A 20,499-nucleotide genomic window follows, 5' to 3' on the forward strand; every position below is an offset into this window, starting at 1 on the left:
TGAGCGTTCCCGATGCCTCTCTCGGTGCTTCCGCTCGCTGTCAGGCGGCGTAGAGGGTCCCCGCGATTCCCATCCCAACGGCGCCTTGGACGGTCTGGCCGGCGTCGAGGGTGGCCAGGAGCTGTCAGAAGAGCGGTCGCTGCGCGCTGAAACTGCGGCTGCTTGGAGAGGTCTGGTGGGCACCCAAAGGGGGCTTGCCTTGCAACCAAGGACCCGTACCCGTTTGTGAACTCGGGACGGGCAGAGACATAATGTCCTTCGCAGCCTGCACCACCTCCGGCGTTGACGGCATCGTACCGGTGGGGATGCCTGGATTGACGGTACCGGGCTTCTCCACTCCACACGAGTTGGAGCCCTTGAGCCCGGGGGGGATCGAGGGCTGCCCAGCGCGGGACCAGCCTCCACCTTGTCCTTATCGCGGTGTTGTTGCGAGGCCGAGCCCTTCCCTTGCTTTTTGGAGGGAGAATGGCGCCGACTGGTTGAAGGGGCCTCTCTATGTACCGATGATGTGGCGGCTGGCGCCAAGTCCGATCTGCGCACCGGCGTCGGAGTCAGCGCCGACTCCATCAGGAGAGCTCGAAGTCTGAAGTCTCTCTCCTTTTTGGTTCTTGGCTTGAATGACCTGCAGATCTTGCAACGGTCGCTGACGTGAGTCTCACCCAAGCAACGAAGACACTCAACGTGAGGGTCACTCCTGGGCACAGAACGGCGACAGAAGTTGCACGACTTGAAGCCTGGGGCACGGGGCATGTCCCGAGCCCACTCTAACAACTGAAGAACAATCTACAACAGTACCACTAAGGTCGAGAAGAAGGGCTGCAGCAGAGATGGAGCACAAAAGTTCCGACTACCTTCACTGGCGGCAAGAAGAAACTGAGGGTGGGGGGAGCCCGTGGCTCCCTTTATAGCATGATATACAGGTGCCACTCCAGGGGTCGCCACAGTGCTCCCCCAGTACGGGTACTGCTAAGGGAAAAACTTCCGGCAGCGGTGCATGTGGCGAGCATGCACACCTACTGTGGAATACACAAGGGCAATCACGTTAAGAAGAAAAGATAGTTCCTGGAACTTTACATCCTAGACTTTAACTTTAGTGCATAAAATAATTATCACACAGAAATACATACAACAATTCATCCAGTAATAAGGAAAAAGATGAAAGGAGGAAAAAACAAACTTGACTGTCGCTCATATTAGATATTTGCATACAGAGTCCACTCCTTGAAGCAATTTCATTTCCAGACACCCAATGCAGGAGTGACAAGAACTGAAAAAATGATTCTGTAGTCAAGCCAAAGAGGCCATAAGAGGAGTTACATGAAAGAGCCAAGGAATCCCTAACACAAGTAGAGTTCAATAGAAAGTAGTTAAGGAGACACAATCCAGATACATTCCTGGTATGAACACTTACAAGCGAGCAGGAAAAGGAACAGAAGAGATTTCAAAAAACTACAGGGCAAATTCCATAGAGATGAGATGTTCAACATGCATGTCTGCTCAATCATTTTATTTGGAAAGATGCTTCAACATGGACTGAGTTACAGAAGAACAGGGTTTTAGTAGAAAACAGCCTTTAAAATCCCATGTCTTTATAAAGGACCATGAGAGCTTCCAGGACAGTACACAACACAGAGGTCAAAATTGCAAGCAGATGGCAATTCACCATCTTTCTATTAGTTGCCCAGATAATGCAGCTACTACCTCAAAGCCCTGCCGCAGTACGGTGAACCAAAGTAACACTGCCTGGTCCCTCTCTGTCACCACTGGTCACTGCTGTCTTTCCTAACGTTCTGCCATCACACTCATGGAGCTCTCAATCTTAGCCCTGGTCTACACTTGGGGGGGGAGGGGAGGAATCGATCTAGAGTTACGCAACTTCAGCTACGTGGATAACGTAGCTGAAGTCGACGTACTTAGATCGATTTACCATGGTGTCTTCACCGCGGTGAGTCGATTGCTGCCGCTCCCCCATCGACTCTTCCTGCACCTCTCGCAGAGCTTGAGTACAGGAGTCGATGGGAGAGTGCTCGGGGGTCAATTTATCGTGTCTAGACTAGACGCAATAAATCGATCCCCGCTGGATCGATCGCTGCTCACTGATCCGGCTGGTAGTGAAGACATACCTTCAGATACACAGATCATGGGTACAAAAACAAACTTGGCTCAAGAAACTGCACACTGCTGCGAAAAATGCTTTTAAGACTTTTAAGTCAGTAGGAATGTGAGGGAGAGTTTGAGGGCAATCGTAACACAGATGCAAAGTCTAAAGGAAAGGCTTGAAAGTTCAGCTGAGAGATAAAGAAATCAGCTACTAGAATAACCAGATTAGAGATGGTTAATACAAAAAAAGGATAAAAACAATGGAGTAAACTGGCAATCTTCTACAGGAAAAGATGCAGAAAAAAAACTGAATGCATGCTGCTGATTTCCCCCCCTCCTTTTTTCTAGGAACTTCATTGATTGATTAGATTACAAGTTCACCTTCAGTCAATGATAAGTGGTTCAGGGGTTTAATTTCTACATCTTGCGGAGTTGTCTTATCTTTCACTGTTATCTTAAAAAGCAGTATAAGTTTTCTCATGGATTGCACTTAAAAATACTCTTCATGTGTAATATGACTAAAGAAAGAGAAGTATAATTTAAAATAGTGTTCTGAGTGTTTCTGACTCATGTACCACCTCTATTCAAAATTCTGCAGGCCAGATTCTGTCCTCTGTTCCATCTGTGCAACCCCTCTGTCTTCAACAGGACAGACAGGTGGAACTGAAGACAGGATTTGGTGTGCTAATTAGAATTTTATGATACCTGAGCCAAAATAAACCTAGTTCCCCTCTCCCACTGTTGTAGAGATTCTAAAGGAGTATGAAACAGGAAAAATGTATGTCACTAAAACAAGTACTTGTGACTGAACACACACAAATTTGTGGAAGTAAATTCTTTATCCTCTGATTATTATAGCAAATTAATTTTCAGTTAACCAGATACTGAAGGATGTAAATATTAAACGCTTCAGCATTACTTTTAAAATGTGCATTTCAACAATAATTTGGCATTGGACTGACAAGTTTGCTATCAAATTATAAATGAAACTTATGAAAATATTGTTAGCTCTTTTCAATGCAATATTGAGTTTTACAATATTAAAACCAATCAAGGAAGCTTTAAAAAAAAAAAATAGAAAAATGTAACCTTATAATGAAACATTTAAAACAAACTGGTTCATCATGATGGAGAGTGTTACTGCTCTGCACAGAGACAGAGCCCAGATAGTCTCAGCCACAGAGAACAATCAGGGTCACCTGATTTAAACAGTATTGTAATGGTCAAAGCATCTCCAAATCACCTATTTTAACCAGAGGTCTTGCATTAGTGTGCTAAACAGATCCATTTCCTTACATGTCTTTACAGGAGGTGAAACGTGCACATATTTGTTGGGATAATTCACAAAAGCAAAGGCAACTTATCTCTCCTAAACAGATTAGCCAAGAAGACTACACAATAAAAGTGACTTTAAAATGCTTACTAGAAGTTAGTTATAATGCTCTGAATTCTTTCTTTTCAATTTAATTACAGGCAACATGATGGTCTACGTTCTCCCATCAGACCTCTGTTTCACCTCTGGAAGCAACACCACAGCAAATGAAAAGAAATGTATGTTTCAGGAAGTTTGATAAAACTTAATACTTTATCACCAAATAAAACAGGTTGAATATTAGATATATAAAAATTATGTTTAATGTTATGGTTGAAAGAGAATCAAGGCAAAAGGAAATTCAAATGTCATGACACATCAGCCTCAACTTTGAATTTCCTGGCATTTGTCTGTCAAGTTTATTATTTAAACAGTTTTTTTTAATAAATGTTTAATATACATATTTATAAAATGGCTTAAATTAAGGCATCATCCAGCTGGCTGAAGTGTCCAACACAAGCATCTCTGTCACTCTGCATGACTAAAAGCTGGTTCAGCTTACCCTCAGCAAAAGCAACACTGCTCAGAAAGGAGAAGAGGAAATAAAATAGGTAAAATCTCTTTAGTACTGTTCAAAACATGTTGCATTCAGTTAATTTGAAAAACAAATCTGAACACACTACAGACTTTAGGACTCAAACCTTTCAAGAAACTCACCATCATTTCAGCCAGAAATGAGTCAACTTGGCAGACAGAGCCCAGTTAAGGTCATCAAGGCTTAGGCAGAAGATGGTAAACTTCTGAACCCATAGTGTAGTTTTACAGAAAGCCTCTAATATTCTGGAAAACGAATATTGTCCACTTAACATGAAACAGTAGAGGGAAAGCAGTTACAGTCTAAAAGACACAGCATAAACTTTCAGAAGGCCTACTTAAAGGAAGGAAAACAGAAACAGAATCATCACCTACAGCTGCCAACTGAAAGCCTTTCAAAACTTGATCCAAAAGGCCAACTGGAGCTTAATATTAATACATTTTTTGGGTCCATTGAGACTATACTCTTGAAAGTGTCACACTATATGTCTTGCAATAATTCTTCTCTCAGAAGAACTGTATTTATTGAGTGGCAGAGGGATGGCCCTCCTCATTGAGTTGGAGATTATATTCTATTTCCAGGATATTAACAGGTTCCTGAAAACCTTGTTAATTGCATTTAAAATGCAAGGGTTTTTTGAATGGATTGGAATGTTTATAATTAAAATAAAGAATGTGCATGTCTTAGAAATAAATCAAATGGCTTTGATCAGTAAATTCTTAAACAGAATAGATTCTACATAATATTTATAATTAACAAAAGTTAATCTGACTACTTTGCCCCTCTGCATGTGCAACAGGTGTGCAAAGAAACGAGTCAGGTTGCACAAGAGATGCCCACGTTTTGGATACTGAAAAGCTGCACTGGCAATTTATGAAGTGCAATTGCCCCTAATATTGTTAAAGCTGAATAGACTGTAGTCTCCCTAAACTTCGTTGTGGAGATGCAGCTCTCCCATTGCATGGAAGGGCATCTATTCCGCAGTTCTAGCACGAGTGAAGGTGGCTATGGCCTCACTCTAAAACCTGGCAGGTCACACTTTGAACACTCACAGGACAAAAACAAAACCTGACTTGTGGCAGCTGACCAGTTATAAAGAGGTTGCAAACCATGAACAGCTGCACCACATGCTCTCCTTTGAAGAGAACTTCAGACTTTTCTTCAGCAATAGGCCAAGTCTGCACTATAAAGTTTTCTCAGCACAGCTATGTTGACCAAGGGTAAGAACCCCCTCCCTGCAGTCGACGCTGCTATAAACCCCAAGTGTACATGCAACTATGACAACAGACGAGTGCTGCAGTCAGCATAGCTAACATAATTTGGGGAGGTGGTGTTACTATGCCAACTGAAAAAACCCTTCCGTGTGCATATCCTGCATTTACACTAGAGGTTTTTGTCAACATAGCTATACTGGTATAGCAATACCAGCAAAATATTTGTAATGTAGACAAACCCATAGAAATCAAAGCTATATTCATAAAAATAATAGTAAGTAGAGATTCAAAGAAACCTGCTGAACTTCCTAAATCAAAGTCAGTCCTTAAAGTCTCCTGCAGACCATTCTGCCAGATCACTAAGTTGTGCAGAATGTTACTATTTATGATCTGATTTATCTGGTAAATAAGGATGTGGGGTGCTTTTAAAAACCAAACAAAACATCAAAGATCTTCGAGTAAGCTTGTCTACTGCGTATTATTCTGCAAGGTCCACTCACTGAACATTTTATTTCAAAGACAGATCCTAGAATTCATAGGAGTGCTTACAGTGCTTACTGGAGATCAATGCATTCTGCCTTTTAATCTAGAATATCATCCAACCCAGGCACCTGGAAGTGGGGAAAAAAAATGTTGAGGAAAGAGATGCATTTAATGCACCATGGAAAACAAATCCTTGCAGAAGGCTGGTAATTTAACCAGTTCTCAACATTTCTTGAGTGTCAATTTATACTAAACCATTCACTTGCATCAATGCCTTTTACAAGCAGAAATTGAAAAGTATCAAGGAGGGAAAAATCTATAAAACGACAGTATTTCTCCCCGCTTAGCATTGTAGCAGACTTGTCCGATGCTTTTCCTCCACATTAATCTACACCATACTAAAGCAGTACAACAGCCACACAAGCCCAGAGTACTGTATAAATAAAAATTCTTACTATTACCCTAGTATAATGAAATAGGAAAGAGAAAAGGCATCCAACTAATAAAATGATCACTGAAATTCATACATCAGAATTTTTGTAAAGCACCATATTTCAGAAAGCTGTTTGAAATGTATAGCTGTATCTGAAGTCAAAGGCAGAATATCCTTGCATTTGATAATCAGATTCCCAGTGAGGTTCCTCAATGAATGTGAACACTACTGAACCAGTCTACATACTTGTTTTCTGATTTTATGTGGGGAGGTTTGGAGATGGGGACGGGGACGGGCAAGGGGGAAAAGGATTTCCTATTTCATCATCTAATCCAGCTGGTTCTTTTCTACTGTTAGGCTCTTGCTTTCAGGGTCATCCTTGTTCTGACTGGTTTGTTGTTCTATTTGTGGGATGGAAATTTGTGGCTGTTCTGCTCGCATGCTGGGATTGGTCAGCTCCTTGGTATTCAAGTTAGGCAGCTCCTCTGCACACAGGGAAGGGTTATTTCGATCATCTGCATGGAGCGTGGGGTTGGTCATTTGTTGTTCTGCTTCTTGTTGAGATGCTGGTGCATTCGTATCTTTGGGGGGGTTGGGGCAGCTGACAGGAGCCAGCACCAAGGGAGGATGAGGTAGGTCTTTCTGTAAGAAAATAAAAAAAATAAAAATCATTTTTAGGATGATGTGAAGTGAGTAACAAGAGCTACTATTGCTACTAAGAGCAACTTAAACCATAATTTCTCAAAACCAGCTAGTTTTTACAGGAGACCAATCATTATACTGAATGGCCAACAGCAATTACACAATGGCCTTTTGGTGAAGGAGTTCAAAAATATGAACTGAAGCACATTGAAAGGAGAAGGATTACTTGCTGCGCAGCTGCAGTTAATTCAAATCATCCCTAATTGTTGAAAGATTTGCACATCTATTCTCTGGGCAGGTCCCACTGAGTAACAAACACAGTGGGAGAATGTTCTCTAATTAATCTAATTAAATGTTTAAAGCCTATAGGCTCATTATCTCTGACTGATATGGGAAGCACTCTCAGCTCTCTTCCTGTTTACCTGCCATGGTGATAGTTGCTTCCCATCCTCACTAATAATAAATAACAGCTGGCACTTTTCTGGCACAGTTCACCAGATCTCCAAGTATTTTAACATTAATTAAGCTTCACAATTCCCCTACAACATTTTATTCTCATTGTACAGTTGAGGAACTGATGTGTAAGATATGTTAAGTACCGAGATGAGAAATTAAACCCCTGCCCCAAGCTCTACCCATTAGGTCCTATCTCTGACTTTTCCTTTCTACTGGAGAGTAATCACATTTAAGGGATACACATTCAATACAGATAATGTCCCAAAAATCTGGATAGCAGTAGCTATTTGTTTTAAATACTTTACCAGTGATTTGCTCTGGTCTTCCCCATGATTAGGTGTCTTTAACAGACTACCTGTAAGATGGTCTATTGGTTTTCTCCACTGTGTTTCATTTTTTCCATTTGCATCATGAGGGCTCGTCTGGTTCCTGTAGTATGTTCTCTTAAATAGAAAGTGACCTCTCCTCCTTTCAGCCCTTGTCTATCATTGCTATATATGCTCTTCTTACCTGAATTGCCATTTGACTTGTACATTTAATTCCAACAAGCTTCTTCAAACTTAAAGGTCAAGCTTCCTATGCATTATCAACTCAAACTCAACCTGCCTATTAGCTCTGTGCCTGGCATTTGTGTAGACCAGAGATGGGCAAAACCCAGTCTATAGCTATCATTAACCTCAACGTAGAGGATACAGATTCTAACAAACTATCTTCATCTGAACACCCACGTTGCACTGATCTGCAATGGGCTGCACCCCTTTCTAAGGATGTTGGTGATGGCTTTCTTTTACACAAATCAGCTGCATTTTTGCTCCCAACAAGTTTCCAATGTGGCCTTCAGATATGAAAAGTTTGGCTATCAAAGGGATATAGATACTAAATACAAATTGTGAGTATCAGCAGGATTTAAACAAAGGAAGAGACCCTTTTTCATTCCACAATGTATCTTTATGGTTATTCATTTTCTCCCCATTCTCATACTTTGAACTGCCTACAGAATAAGGTGACTTTTTTTTTTTTTTTTAAATATAGAGAGACTTTTGTAGAAACATTCTGGGGCCATGAAAATAATCATTAGGACTAAAGTGTTTGTTTTTTAAAGTGTGCTGGTGTTATTACTTCCAGCTTCTGACCCAATAGTTGCAATTCCATACAGAGTATAATCCTCCGAGGGGAGGATTTTTCATAGTAACTTAGTGTTCTGAGTGAGGCCTGGGTGTACACTTCCAAGTGTTGCCAGTATAACTATGCCAGCTGGGCATATGAAAAAAAAATCACAATCCATAGCTATGCTGGCAAAAGTCCAAGTGCAGACACCGTTATACAGATAGCTCAGTTCAATCAGGGAACTGGTATAAGCTAGATCAGCAAAAGAACTCCTGTCAGTATAAGCTAGGTCTCCACTAGGTGGGTTTGCCAGTATAGTTATGCTGATATAGTTATATTGGCAAACCCTTTGTAGTATAGACAAGGCCTGAATTTATCATGAAACCGATCAATTGACTAACATTCACTCATAGCAAAAGAACTGCTTTGATACTGGACTTGTCTCTTCACTCCAAATACTGTTTATCACACTGAACTCTCATTCCACTGGGCAGTGTTTCCTGGTGAACACACAATAAATTATACTCTGTACGGAAATACATTTTGAACCAAAAAAATAATAGTTCTAAAACAAAAACAAATACAAAAACAAATCCACAAGTGTTTTGACTTAAGTGAAAAACCAGGACGTTTCAGAAGCTTGTGGGACACCCTATGAAAAATCTAGTCTCTTTCTGCAGGATCTTGAATTGATTTGCTGCATCTTTACCCTTATATTAAATATCTGCTCAATGAATTATCCCTTACTATGAGGTACCTACTCCCTTCATAATGGATGCATTTAACTTGCAACAAAGAATTTAACAAATTAGCCTAAAGGTGACAATTTAAGAGCCTAAATTAACTCCCTACCTCTGTTAACCTGCAAAAAGATCCTTACAATTCTTCATATTCATGGAAGTCACCTGATGAAGTTATAATTAATAAAATATACAATAAAGCTATTTGTCACAAATACCAAGACTTAGAGCAGGGTCAGGGTGGACAGGTAAGGACTGATCTATTTTATAGTGGTTAGTTTTAGTGGCTACAAACATTAAAGTAGAAAATTCTAAGGCTCATGTTATACAATTGCTAAAGCCTGAAAAGACTCTTTAGGACCAAAACATGAACATTAAATGAATGCAAAATATCAAGTTCTTTGTATTGTTGGATAGTACTACAATATTTTACTCAACTTTAATTCTATTTAGGATTTATAATATTAGTATTTCTTGAAGACACTCATATCAAACTGGTATTCACCGCAAAGCCGCTGCCCGTCCAGAACATTGCAAGCTCCTTACGCCAAAGAGCCACAGCAAAGCTAGTGATAAGAGTACAGGGCACCAAGTAGAGCAGAGCAGGCTGACCCATCTGCATCAATGCCAAGGCTACAAAAGTCACCAGAAGGCCAATGCCATATGCTAAAAGGAGATAAAAATAACACAAGAAAATAATTCAGATATAGCTCTGGTCAAGAATGGTAGCACAATTATCTAGAAAAACATTCTAATGATAGCTTCCTTCAGTTAGTAGTATGAAGCTGCTTTTATAGTGCTTTGCAGACTTCCCTAAATACTACCACTCTGTGTCCAACATTCGTTCAGGATTACTCTTTGCTAAACATGGAAAGATTATCTGCTAGACTAGGGGTGGCCAAACTACGGCTCAGGGGCCGCATCCGGCCCTTCAGATGTTTTCATCAGGCCCTTGAGTTCCTGCTGACGAGTGGGGTCAGGGACGTGCCCTGCTCCGCTGTGGGGCTTCCAGAAGCCGTGGCATGTTCCTCCTCCAGCTCCTATGGGTAGGGGCAGCCAGGGGGCTCCGCACGCTGCCCCCGCCCCAAGCACCGCCCCCGCAGCTCCCATTGGCTGCGGTTCACAGCCAATGGGAGCTGCAGGGGCGGCGCCTGCGGACGGGGCAGCACGCAGAACTGCCTAGCCACACCTCCACGTAGGAGCCAGAAGGGGAACATGCCGCTGTTTCCAGGAGCTGCTTCAAGTAAGTGCCGCCCGAAGATTGCACCTCTGACTTCCGTCCATGCCCCAACCCCCTGCGCCAGCCCTGATCCCCCTCCCACTCTCCGAACCCCTCTGTCCCAGCTTGGAGTACCCTTCTGCATTCCCAACCCCTCATCCCCAGCCCCACCCCAGAGCCCGCACCCCCAGCCGGAGCCCTTACCCCCATCCCGCACCCCAACCCCCAATTTCATGAGCCTGCCATACAATTTCCATACCCAGATGTGGCCCTCGGGCCAAAAAGTTCTCTCACCCCTGTGCTAGACTATGAGATGTTGTCTTTCAGTGAAACAGGACAATTGTGCAGTATTTGTGGTACAATTAACTCAGTATCTAGAACAATTTTACAAAGGCAAAATAAATCAATGAAACTTTTAATTAAATCACTTGAGTTTAAAAAAAAAAAAAAAAAAAGGCAAAAAAGGCCTTGTATTTAAACCATACAATATTTTAATTAAAACAAATAAATACTGCCTGATCACTATAACCAGCACTTCTTGGTGATTTGGAAGTGCTTGGCTTTTCACTCACGTTATTGGGCATCACTGCAACATCATTAAACAGATACCTAGTTGTGTTTGTGATGGGGCATACCAGGCCCTCTGTGGCCTCTTGCTGGAGGCCCCTGGATCCTACTATACCCTGCTCTAGGAAAGGAACAGTGAAGATGGGTCCTCCAGGCCTGCCTACTGGCTCTTGCCGGTATGCCGTACCAGACCGGACCAGCTTACTTTCACCTCTGGGGAGGGCAGATAGTTTTTGGACTTTTGCTACTCCAGAATGGGTTCGTTTTGATTGTGTGAACCTGCTGGAGTGCCAAGGCACTGAAGACCCGCCAAGCGATGTTGACAACCTACAGACCTTGCCAGGAGCTAGGATACACGATGTGACGGAGAGACTGCCGAGACTCATCAAGCCCTCGGATCGCTACCCCTTCCTGCTTCTCCACGTGGGCACCAATGATACTGCCAAGAATGACCTTGAGCGGATCACTGCAGACTACGTGGCTCTGGGAAGAAGGATAAAGGAGTTTGAGGCGCAAGTGGTGTTCTCGTCCATCCTCCCTGTGCAAGGAAAATGCCGGGGTAGAGACCGTCGAATCGTGGAAGTCAACGAATGGCTACGCAGGTGGTGTCGGAGAGAAGGCTTTGGATTCTTCGACCATGGGATGGTCTTCCAAGAAGAAGGAGTGCTAGGCAGAGACGGGCTCCACCTAACGAAGAGAGGGAAGAGCATCTTCGCCAGCAGGCTGGCTAACCTAGTGAGGAGGGCTTTAAACTAGGTTCACCGGGGGAAGGAGACCAAAGCCCTGAGGTAAGTGGGGAAATGGGATCCTGGGAGGAAGCACAAGCAGGAGAGCGCAAGAGGGGAGGACTCCTGTCTCATGCTGAGAAAGAGGGACGATCGATGAGTTATCTTAAGTGCCTATACACAAATGCAAGAAGCCTGGGAAACAAGCAGGGAGAACTGGAAGTCCTGGCACAGTCAGGGAACTATGATGTGATTGGAATAACAGAGACTTGGTGGGATAACTCACATGACTGGAGTACTGTCATGGATGGATATAAACTGTTCAGGACAGGCAGGGCAGAAAAGGTGGGGGAGTTGCGTTGTATGTAAGAGAGGAGTATGACTGCTCAGAGCTCCGGTATGATACTGCAGAAAAACCTGAGAGTCTCTGGATAAAGTTGAGAAGTGTGAGCAACAAGGGTGATGTCGTGGTTGGAGTCTGCTATAGACCACCAGACCAGGGGGACGAGGTGGACGAGGCTTTCTTCTGGCAACTAGCAGAAGTTGCTAGATCACAGGCCCTGGTTCTCATGGGAGACTTTAATCACCCTGATATCTGCTGGGAGAGCAATACAGCGGTGCACAGGCAATCCAGGAAATTTTTGGAAAGTGTAGGGGACAATTTCCTGGTGCAAGTGCTGGAGGAACCAACTAGGGGCAAAGCTTTTCTTGACCTGCTGCTCACAAACAGGGAAGAACTAGTAGGGGAAGCAAAAGTGGATGGGAACCTGGGAGGCAGTGACCATGAGATGGTCGAGTTCAGGATCCTGACACAAGGAAGAAAGGAGAGCAGCAGAATACGGACCCTGGACTTCAGAAAAGCAGACTTTGACTCCCTCAGGGAACAGATGGGCAGGATCCCCTGGGAGAATAACATGAAGGGCAAAGGGGTCCAGGAGAGCTGGCTGTATTTTAAAGAATCCTTATTGAGGTTGCAGGAACAAACCATCCCGATGTGTAGAAAGAATAGTAAATATGGCAGGCGACCAGCTTGGCTAAACAGTGTAATCCTTGCTGATCTTAAACGCAAAAAAGAGGCTTATAAGGAGTGGAAGATTGGACAAATGACCAGGGAGGAGTATAAAAATATTGCTCAGGCGTGCAGGAGTGAAATCAGGAAGGCCAAATCACTCTTGGAGTTGCAGTTAGCAAGAGATGTTAAGAGTAACAAGAAGGGTTTCTTCAGGTATGTTAGCAACAAGAAGAAAATCAAGGAAAGTGTGGGCCCCTTACTGAATGAGGGAGGCAACCTAGTGACCGAGGATGTGGAAAAAGCTAATGTACTCAATGATTTTTTTGCCTCTGTCTTCACGCACAAGGTCAGCTCCCAGATTGCTGCACTGGGCAGTACAGCATGGGGAGAAGGTGGCCAACCCTCTGTGGAGAAAGAAGTGGTTCGGGACTATTTAGAAAAACTGGACGTGCACAAGTCCATGGGGCCGGATGCGCTGCATCCGAGGGTGCTAAAGGAGTTGGCGGGTGAGATTGCAGAGCCATTAGCCATTATTTTTGAAAACTCATGGCGATCGGGGGAGGTCCCAGATGACTGGAAAAAGGCTAATGTAGTGCCCATCTTTAAAAAAGGGAAGAAGGAGGATCCGGGGAACTACAGGCCAGTCAGCCTCACCTCAGTCCCTGGAAAAATCATGGAGCAGGTCCTCAAGGAATCAATTATGAAACATTTAGAGGAGAGGAAAGTGATCAGGAACAGTCAGCATGGATTCACGAAGGGGAAGTCGTGCCTGACTAACCTAATTGCCTTCTATGATGAGATAACTGGCTCTGTGGATGAGGGGAAAGCAGTGGATGTGTTATTTCTTGACTTTAGCAAAGCTTTTGATACTGTCTCCCACAGTATTCTTGCCACCAAGTTAAAGAAGTATGGGCTGGATGAATGGACTGTAAGGTGGATAGAAAGCTGGCTAGATCGTTGGGCTCAACGGGTAGTGATCAATGGCTCCATGTCTAGTTGGCAGCCGGTTTCAAGTGGAGTGCCCCAAGGGTCGGTCCTGGGGCCGGTTTTGTTTAATATCTTTATTAATGATCTGGAGGATGGTGTGGACTGCACTCTCAGCAAGTTTGCAGATGACACTAAACTAGGAGGCGTGGTAGATACACTAGAGGGTAGGGATCGGATACAGAGGGACCTAGACAAATTAGAGGATTGGGCAGAAAAAAACCTGATGAGGTTCAACAAGGACAAGTGCAGAGTCCTGCACTTAGGACGGAAGAATCCCATGCACTGCTACAGACTAGGGACCGAATGGCTAGGTAGCAGTTCTGCTGAAAAGGACCTAGGGGTCACAGTGGACGAGAAGCTGGATATGAGTCAACAGTGTGCTCTTGTTGCCAAGAAGGCTAACGGCATTTTGGGCTGTATAAGTAGGGGCATTGCCAGCAGATCGAGGAACGTGATCGTTCCCCTTTATTCGACATTGGTGAGGCCTCATCTGGAATACTGTGTCCAGTTTTGGTCCCCACACTACAAGAAGGATGTGGAAAAATTGGAAAGAGTCCAGCGGAGGGCAACAAAAATGATTAGGGGTCTGGAGCACATGACTTATGAGGAGAGGCTGAGAGAACTGGGATTGTTTAGTCTCCAGAAGAGAAGAATGAGGGGGGATTTGATAGCAGCCTTCAACTACCTGAAGGGGGGTTCCAAAGAGGATGGAGCTCGGCTGTTCTCAGTGGTGGCAGATGACAGAACAAGGAGCAATGGTCTCAAGCTGCAGTGGGGGAGGTCCAGGTTGGATATCAGGAAAAACTATTTCACTAGGAGGGTGGTGAAACACTGGAATGCGTTACCTAGGGAGGTGGTGGAGTCTCCTTCCTTGGAGGTTTTTAAGGCCCGGCTTGACAAAGCCCTGGCTGGGATGATTTAGCTGGGAATTGGTCCTGCTTTGAGCAGGGGGTTGGACTAGATGACCTCTTGAGGTCCCTTCCAACTCTGATATTCTATGATTCTATGATTCTACAGAGGCTTTAAGGTGCCACCAGACTCCTTGTTGTTTTTGTAGATACAGACTAACACGGCTACCCCGTGATACCTGAACCTACAGAGGGTGCAAGGAGTGGGAAAAGGTCTACAGTACCACACATAACAGCAGAAGGTGCTCAAGGGGTGAGTGCCTGCCGTTAGAATGTTACTACTCATTGAAACATTTATATATTTGCAGAAAATATTAACAAATACAAAAGACCTTTAAAAGCTTGCAAGGTGCAAGTTTGTGGGCTTATTTCTGGTGCAGGAAGATAAATAAAATAGCTAGACAAAAAGCTTCAATCACTTGAAGTTAAGGTTATAAATGCTAATTTATAACTTAAAGCAGCCATGCAAAATTCTACCCATACAAGGCAAGTATTTTACTGTTGGGAGGCAATATATTGTTTATCCAGTTGTTATGGCAAAGGGTATGCAAGTAATTCCGTATCTAGGCTAGTACATTTCATGTCTATTTTGCAAGGCTGATTTAAGAGAATACCACAGCAGAATAAGTGTAGCTTTAGTCAAGAAATTCAAATTTAAAGATTACATTTAAACACCCCAAACCTGTGAATGGTAATGCAGCAGCAAGGTAGCTCAAGTCATCTTAGGAGTCCCTTTGGAGCTAGCAACTCTTGTAGGAATCCCTACAGTAGTTTTTCCTAAAGCGTTTTGGAGCCTTCAACTGGAAATAGCTTAAGCTCTCGCTGGCTTAAGAATTTCCTTTAGGGAGTCTGCAGAGTTGGAAGTCTGACCATAGGCTGCAGTAATCCTTAACTCCATCTAATATGATTTGTAGATTTTACAGACTCCATATACTTCATATAGAATCATAAAAATGTAGGGCTGGAAGGGACCTTGGGAAGTCATCAAGTCCAGCCCCTGCTTTGTGGCAGGACCAAGCAGACCTAGGCCATCCCTGACAAGTTTTTGTCCAACTTGTTTTTAAAAGCTTCCAATGATGGGGACTCCACAATCTCCCTTGGAAGCCTCCTCCAGAACTTAACTATCCTTATAGTTTAAAAGTTGTCACCAGTGTCTAACCTAAATTTCCTTTGCTGCAAATTAAGCCAATTACTTCATATCCTACCTTCAGTGGAAATGGAGAACAATTGATCAACGTCCTCTTTATAATAGCCCTTAACATATTGGAAGACTTATCAGGTCCCCCCTCACTCTTCTTTTCTCAAGACTAAACATGCCCAGTTTTTTAACATTTATCATTTTTGTTGCTCTCCTCTAGACTCTTTCCAATTTGTCCACAAGAGGAGGTTACTCACCCTGTGCAGTAACTGACGTTCTTCGAGTGTCCCTGTGGGTGCTCCACTCCAGGTGTTGGTGCATCCCTGAGCCTTCGCTCAGATATTTTTACAGCAGTACTCGTACTGGTCATGCATGTGCAGAGCCTGCCCCTGCACTCTGAGTGTACCTTAATAGTACGTGTGCACGACCTGTCTCCTCAGTTCCTTCTCTACAATGGAGGCTACCCAACTCCAAAGTAGAGGAGAGGAGGTTGGGTAGTGGAGCACCCACAGGGACACTCATCTCGAAGAACCTCAGGCCTTGGCTACACTGGCGCTGTACAGCGCTGCAACTTGCTGCGCTCAGGGGTGTGAAAACGCCGCCCCCCCCCGAGCGCAGCAAGCGCAGCACTGCGAGCTACTCCCCTCGAAGAGGTGGAGTACATACAGCGCTGTGAGAGCTCCCTCGCAGCACTGGCAGCGCGACTACACTTGCGCTTCACAGCGCTGCCGTGACAGCGCTGTGAATTCCCAAGTGTAGCCAAGGCCTCAGTTACTGCACAGGGTGAGTAACCACCTCTTCGAGAGAGAGATATCCCTGTGGGTGCTCCACTCCAGGTGACTTAAAAGCAGTGTGTCTCAAGGAGGTAGGGACTTCGGATTCGGTAGGAATGCAGTAGATAATACAGCTCTGCCTAATCGTGCATCAGAGTGAGGGCCTTGAGTAAGGGCATAATGCTTAACAAATGTGTGTTCAGAAGTCCAAGTGGCTGCTTTACAGATGTCATCCAGAGGAACTTCGTGTAGAAAAGCCACGGAGGTACCTAGTGGAGTGAGTTCTGATGCCGGCTGGAGGCGTAACTTTCTTTATTTGATAGCACAGTAGGATACAGTCAGAAATCCAGTTTGAAAGTCTCTGGGTAGAAATAGGTGTCCCTTTGGAGTGCTCCGCAATGAAGACAAAGAGTCTAGAAGAGTTTCTAAAGGGCTTGGTTCTATCCAAATAGAAGGACAAAGCACTGCGTACATCTAACGTACGCATTGTGGATTCAAAAGAGTTTGCATGTGATTTAGGAAAGAAGGTTGGTAGGTGTATTGGCTCATTGATGTGGAATAACGAATGCACCTTTGAAAGAAATTTGGGGTGTAGTCGGAGGATAATCTTGTCCTTAAAAAGTAGTGTGTACAGTGTGTCCGCCATGAGAGCTGCTATTTGTCCTGCATGTCCGGTGGAGGTGATTGCCACTAAGAATGCTGTTTCCATAGAGAGGTATAAGAGGGAGCAAGTGGCTAGGGGCTCGAATGGTTGTTGAGTGAAGCAGGATAAGACTAAGTGAAGGTCCCACGGAGAGGTAGGAGGTTTAATGTCCGGGTATAGGGATTGGAGCCCTTTGAGAAAACGCTTGGTGATTGGATGAGCAAAAACAGAGGTATCGTTGATCTTGTAATGAAAAGTTGTAATAGCAGCTAAGTGGACCTTGATGGAGCTGAAAGAAAGGCCAAATTGTTTAAAGGTCTAATAGGTAGTCAAGTATGGGCAGAAGAGGTACAGAAGTAGGAGGGAGTTGTTTCGTTGAGCACCATTGTGTGAATCATTTCCACTTTTGGAGATAGGTGATGTGAGTAGATTGTGTTCTGCTATGTAGGAACACTCTTTGAACCTGCTCAGAGCATGCTAGTTCATTTTGGAAGAACCATGTAGGAACCAAGCTTTGAGGTGAAGCATGGACAGGTTGGGGTGAAGAAATCGGTCGTGTTGATGTGATAGGAGATTCGGAGTAAGGGGCAATGAAATCGGTGGGCGAATTGACATTCTGGTGAGGAACGGAAACCATGGTTGTCTGGGCCACGATGGGGCAATCAGAATTACCCTGGCAGGATCTGTTCGTATCTTTGTCAGAACTCTGTGAAGAACTGGTATTGGGGGAAAAGCATGCATTAAGTGTTGAGCCCATAAGATCAGGAATGCATCTCCCTAGGGAATGTTTGCCCAATCCCTCTCTGGAGCAAAATTCGGGACATTTCTTGTTCTTTGCAGTCGCAAAGAGGTCCATGGTTGGATAGCCCCAAACGCGGAATATATTGCTTATCATCATGTCGTTTATCTCCCATTCGTATCCCAGGGAAAATGTCTGCTTAGTTCAGGGCTTCTCAAACTGGGGGTCAAGACCCCTCAGGGGGTCATGAGGTTATTATATGGGGGCTCGCGAGCTGTCAGCGTCTACCCCAAACCCCGCTTCACCTCCAGCATTTATAATACTGTTAAATATAAAAAGCGTTTTTAATTTATAAAGGGGGTTACACTCTCAGACTTGCTGTGTGAAAGGAGTCACCAGGACAAGTTTGAGAACCACTGGCTTAGTTCGTCCGCGGTGGTATTCAGGGCCCCGGGAAGATAGGCGGCTGATATCTGGATGTTGTTTGTGAGGCACCAATTCCAGAGCTTTATGGCTTCTGTACAAAGCGAATGAGAATGAGCCCCTCCATGCCTGTTGACATAGAACATGCATGTGATGTTGTCGGTCATTATCTGAACATGTTGGTTCTGAATAAATAGGAGGAAGTGACAGCAGGCATTGCATATGGCTTGCAGTTCTAGGACGTTTATATGTAGGGAGGCTTTGGTGGGACATGTGCGCTCCCCATCCTGTGAGGGATGCGTTGGTACTCATGAGTGATGGGGAGTCCTGGAGAAAGGGGACTCCTGAGCAGAGGTTGGAGAGAACTGTCCACCATCAGAGGGAGTCTTTGATTCTGAAGGGTATGGATAGAGGCTTGTTTGGAGCGTGTACGTTCGGTCTGTGAACTGTGGCTAACCAAGCTTGGAAGCACCTCGTGTATAGGCGTGCATTTTTGACCACGAAAGTACACGAGGCCATGTGGCCTAATAGTTGCAGGCAGTCTCATGCAGTCACCTGGGGACTGTTGTGAAGTTTTGTAACCAGGAGTTTTATGGTGTTGAAATGATCAAGTGGGAGCAACGCTATTCCCCTTCGGGAATCAAAGTACGCTCCTATGAACTCCAGTTGTTGGGTAAGAGATAAGGTGGATTTGTTTTTGTTTATTTGCAGGCCAAGGGAAAGGAAGCAAGTGACTGTAAGCTGCGTGGATCGAAGCGCTTCGTCGACCGTTGAGGCTTTGAGAAGACTATCGTCGAGGTAAGGAAATATTATAACCCCATTTCCTGAGGTGGCCAGTAACCATGGCTAGGAGTTTGGAGAAAACTCAGGGGGCGATAGATAGGCCGAAAGGCAAGACTCTGTATTGAAAATGTGTCAAACCGAGGGTAAAACGAAGAAAACGTCTGTGGGCTGGGTGAATAGTCACATGAAAATAAGCGTCCTCTAGGTCGAGGGCTGAAAATCAATCGCCCTGCTCCAGCACTGGGATTACAGTGGTGAGGGTAATCCCATTTTGAACTTTTGCTTTTTGATAAATTTGTTTAGCTGCCTGAGGTGAGGATTGGTCGCCATCCCTCCGGTTTTCTTTTCTGTTAAGAAGTAGTGGGAGTAGAAACCTTTCCCTCTGTGCTGTTCAGGAACGATATCCACTGCCCCCAATCGAAGGAGATGTTGTACTTCTTGGAGGAACAATTGCTTGTGAGAGGGGTCCCTGAAGAGGGACGGGGAGGGTGGGTGGGTGGTGGCAGGTGGGGAGAGGAAAGGGATAGAATAGCCAACTGTGAGGACCTCTAAAGCCCACTTGTCGTTGGTAATATTGCGCCATTGATGGGAGAATGGGCGTAGGCTGTGACCAAAAATAGGGGCAGGCGGTGTAAGCGCTGAAGTAGGAATATTGTTTTCTATACCCTCAACCAAGGGTATAGAATTTGCTTATTGGTTGGAGGGGGTTGAGATGCTGCCAAGGAGTTGGGACGGTGGCATTGGTATCTGGATCTCTGACGTTGCTGTTGTTGCTGTTGCTCGTGAGATCTATGGAATTGCTGGGTGTATGTGAGGTAGCATGGTCGCTGGTAAGACTGGTATCTATATTGTCATCTTCTGGTCATAGGGGGTTTGAATTCCTAAAGACCAAAGAGTTGCCCTGGAGTCCTTCATGGAGTGGAGTACGTCATTTGTGGTGGAGGCAAATAGTTTGTCACTGTCGAAGGGGAGATCCTCAGTGATACTTTGGACCTCCCGGGGAAAGGAAGACGACGAGAGCCATGACCCTCGACGCATCACAACTGCTGTGGCAGTGGACCGTGCCGCTGTATTGGCCACATCAAGGGCAGTTTGAAGAGCAGTGCGGGAGATGATTTGTCCCTTGGAAACTATGGCTGTAAACTGTTTCTTTTCTTCTGGAATGTGATTAATAAAGTCCATGAATTTATTGTAAGTTTTGTGGTTGTACTTTGCTAGAACAGCTGTATAATTAGCAATGCGAAACTGCAACGTGTAAGAAGCGTATACCTTATGCCCGAGCAAATTACTTGCTTACTGTCCTTATCGGAGGGAGTGGAGTGGGGAAAATGGTGTTTGTTCTTTTGGTTAACTGCATCTACTACCAGCGAGTTTGGCACTGAGTGAGTGAAAAGGAATTCTGAGCCTTTGGAAGGAATAAAGTACTTTCGGTCTGCTCTCTTACAGGTAGGCAGGCTTGCAGTCGGGGTTTGTCAAATGGCCTTGGCAGGTTCTAAAAAG

The 20,499-nt window shown here is 44.4% G+C and overlaps 1 protein-coding gene across 2 annotated transcripts in view; it reads right to left on the bottom strand.

Annotated features, from left to right (window-relative positions):
- Positions 1-1,490: 1,490 nt before the first annotated feature.
- Positions 1,491-20,499, bottom strand: part of SPPL2B (signal peptide peptidase like 2B) — a 118,473-nt gene continuing 99,464 nt past the window's right edge. The window contains exons 14-15 of one of the 2 annotated variants that reach the window (XM_054013289.1): positions 9,588-9,748; positions 1,491-6,779 (exon numbers count right to left, since the gene is read on the bottom strand). In XM_054013289.1, the coding sequence (XP_053869264.1) occupies positions 6,465-6,779; positions 9,588-9,748 (476 nt within the window). In that variant the 3' untranslated portion in view covers positions 1,491-6,464. Of the gene's footprint in view, positions 6,780-9,520; positions 9,749-20,499 lie in introns of both variants that reach the window. The other variant, XM_054013290.1, reaches the window with a different exon arrangement.

Source organism: Malaclemys terrapin, chromosome 24 (assembly GCF_027887155.1).
Source record: "Malaclemys terrapin pileata isolate rMalTer1 chromosome 24, rMalTer1.hap1, whole genome shotgun sequence".
Taxonomy (NCBI): domain Eukaryota; kingdom Metazoa; phylum Chordata; order Testudines; family Emydidae; genus Malaclemys; species Malaclemys terrapin.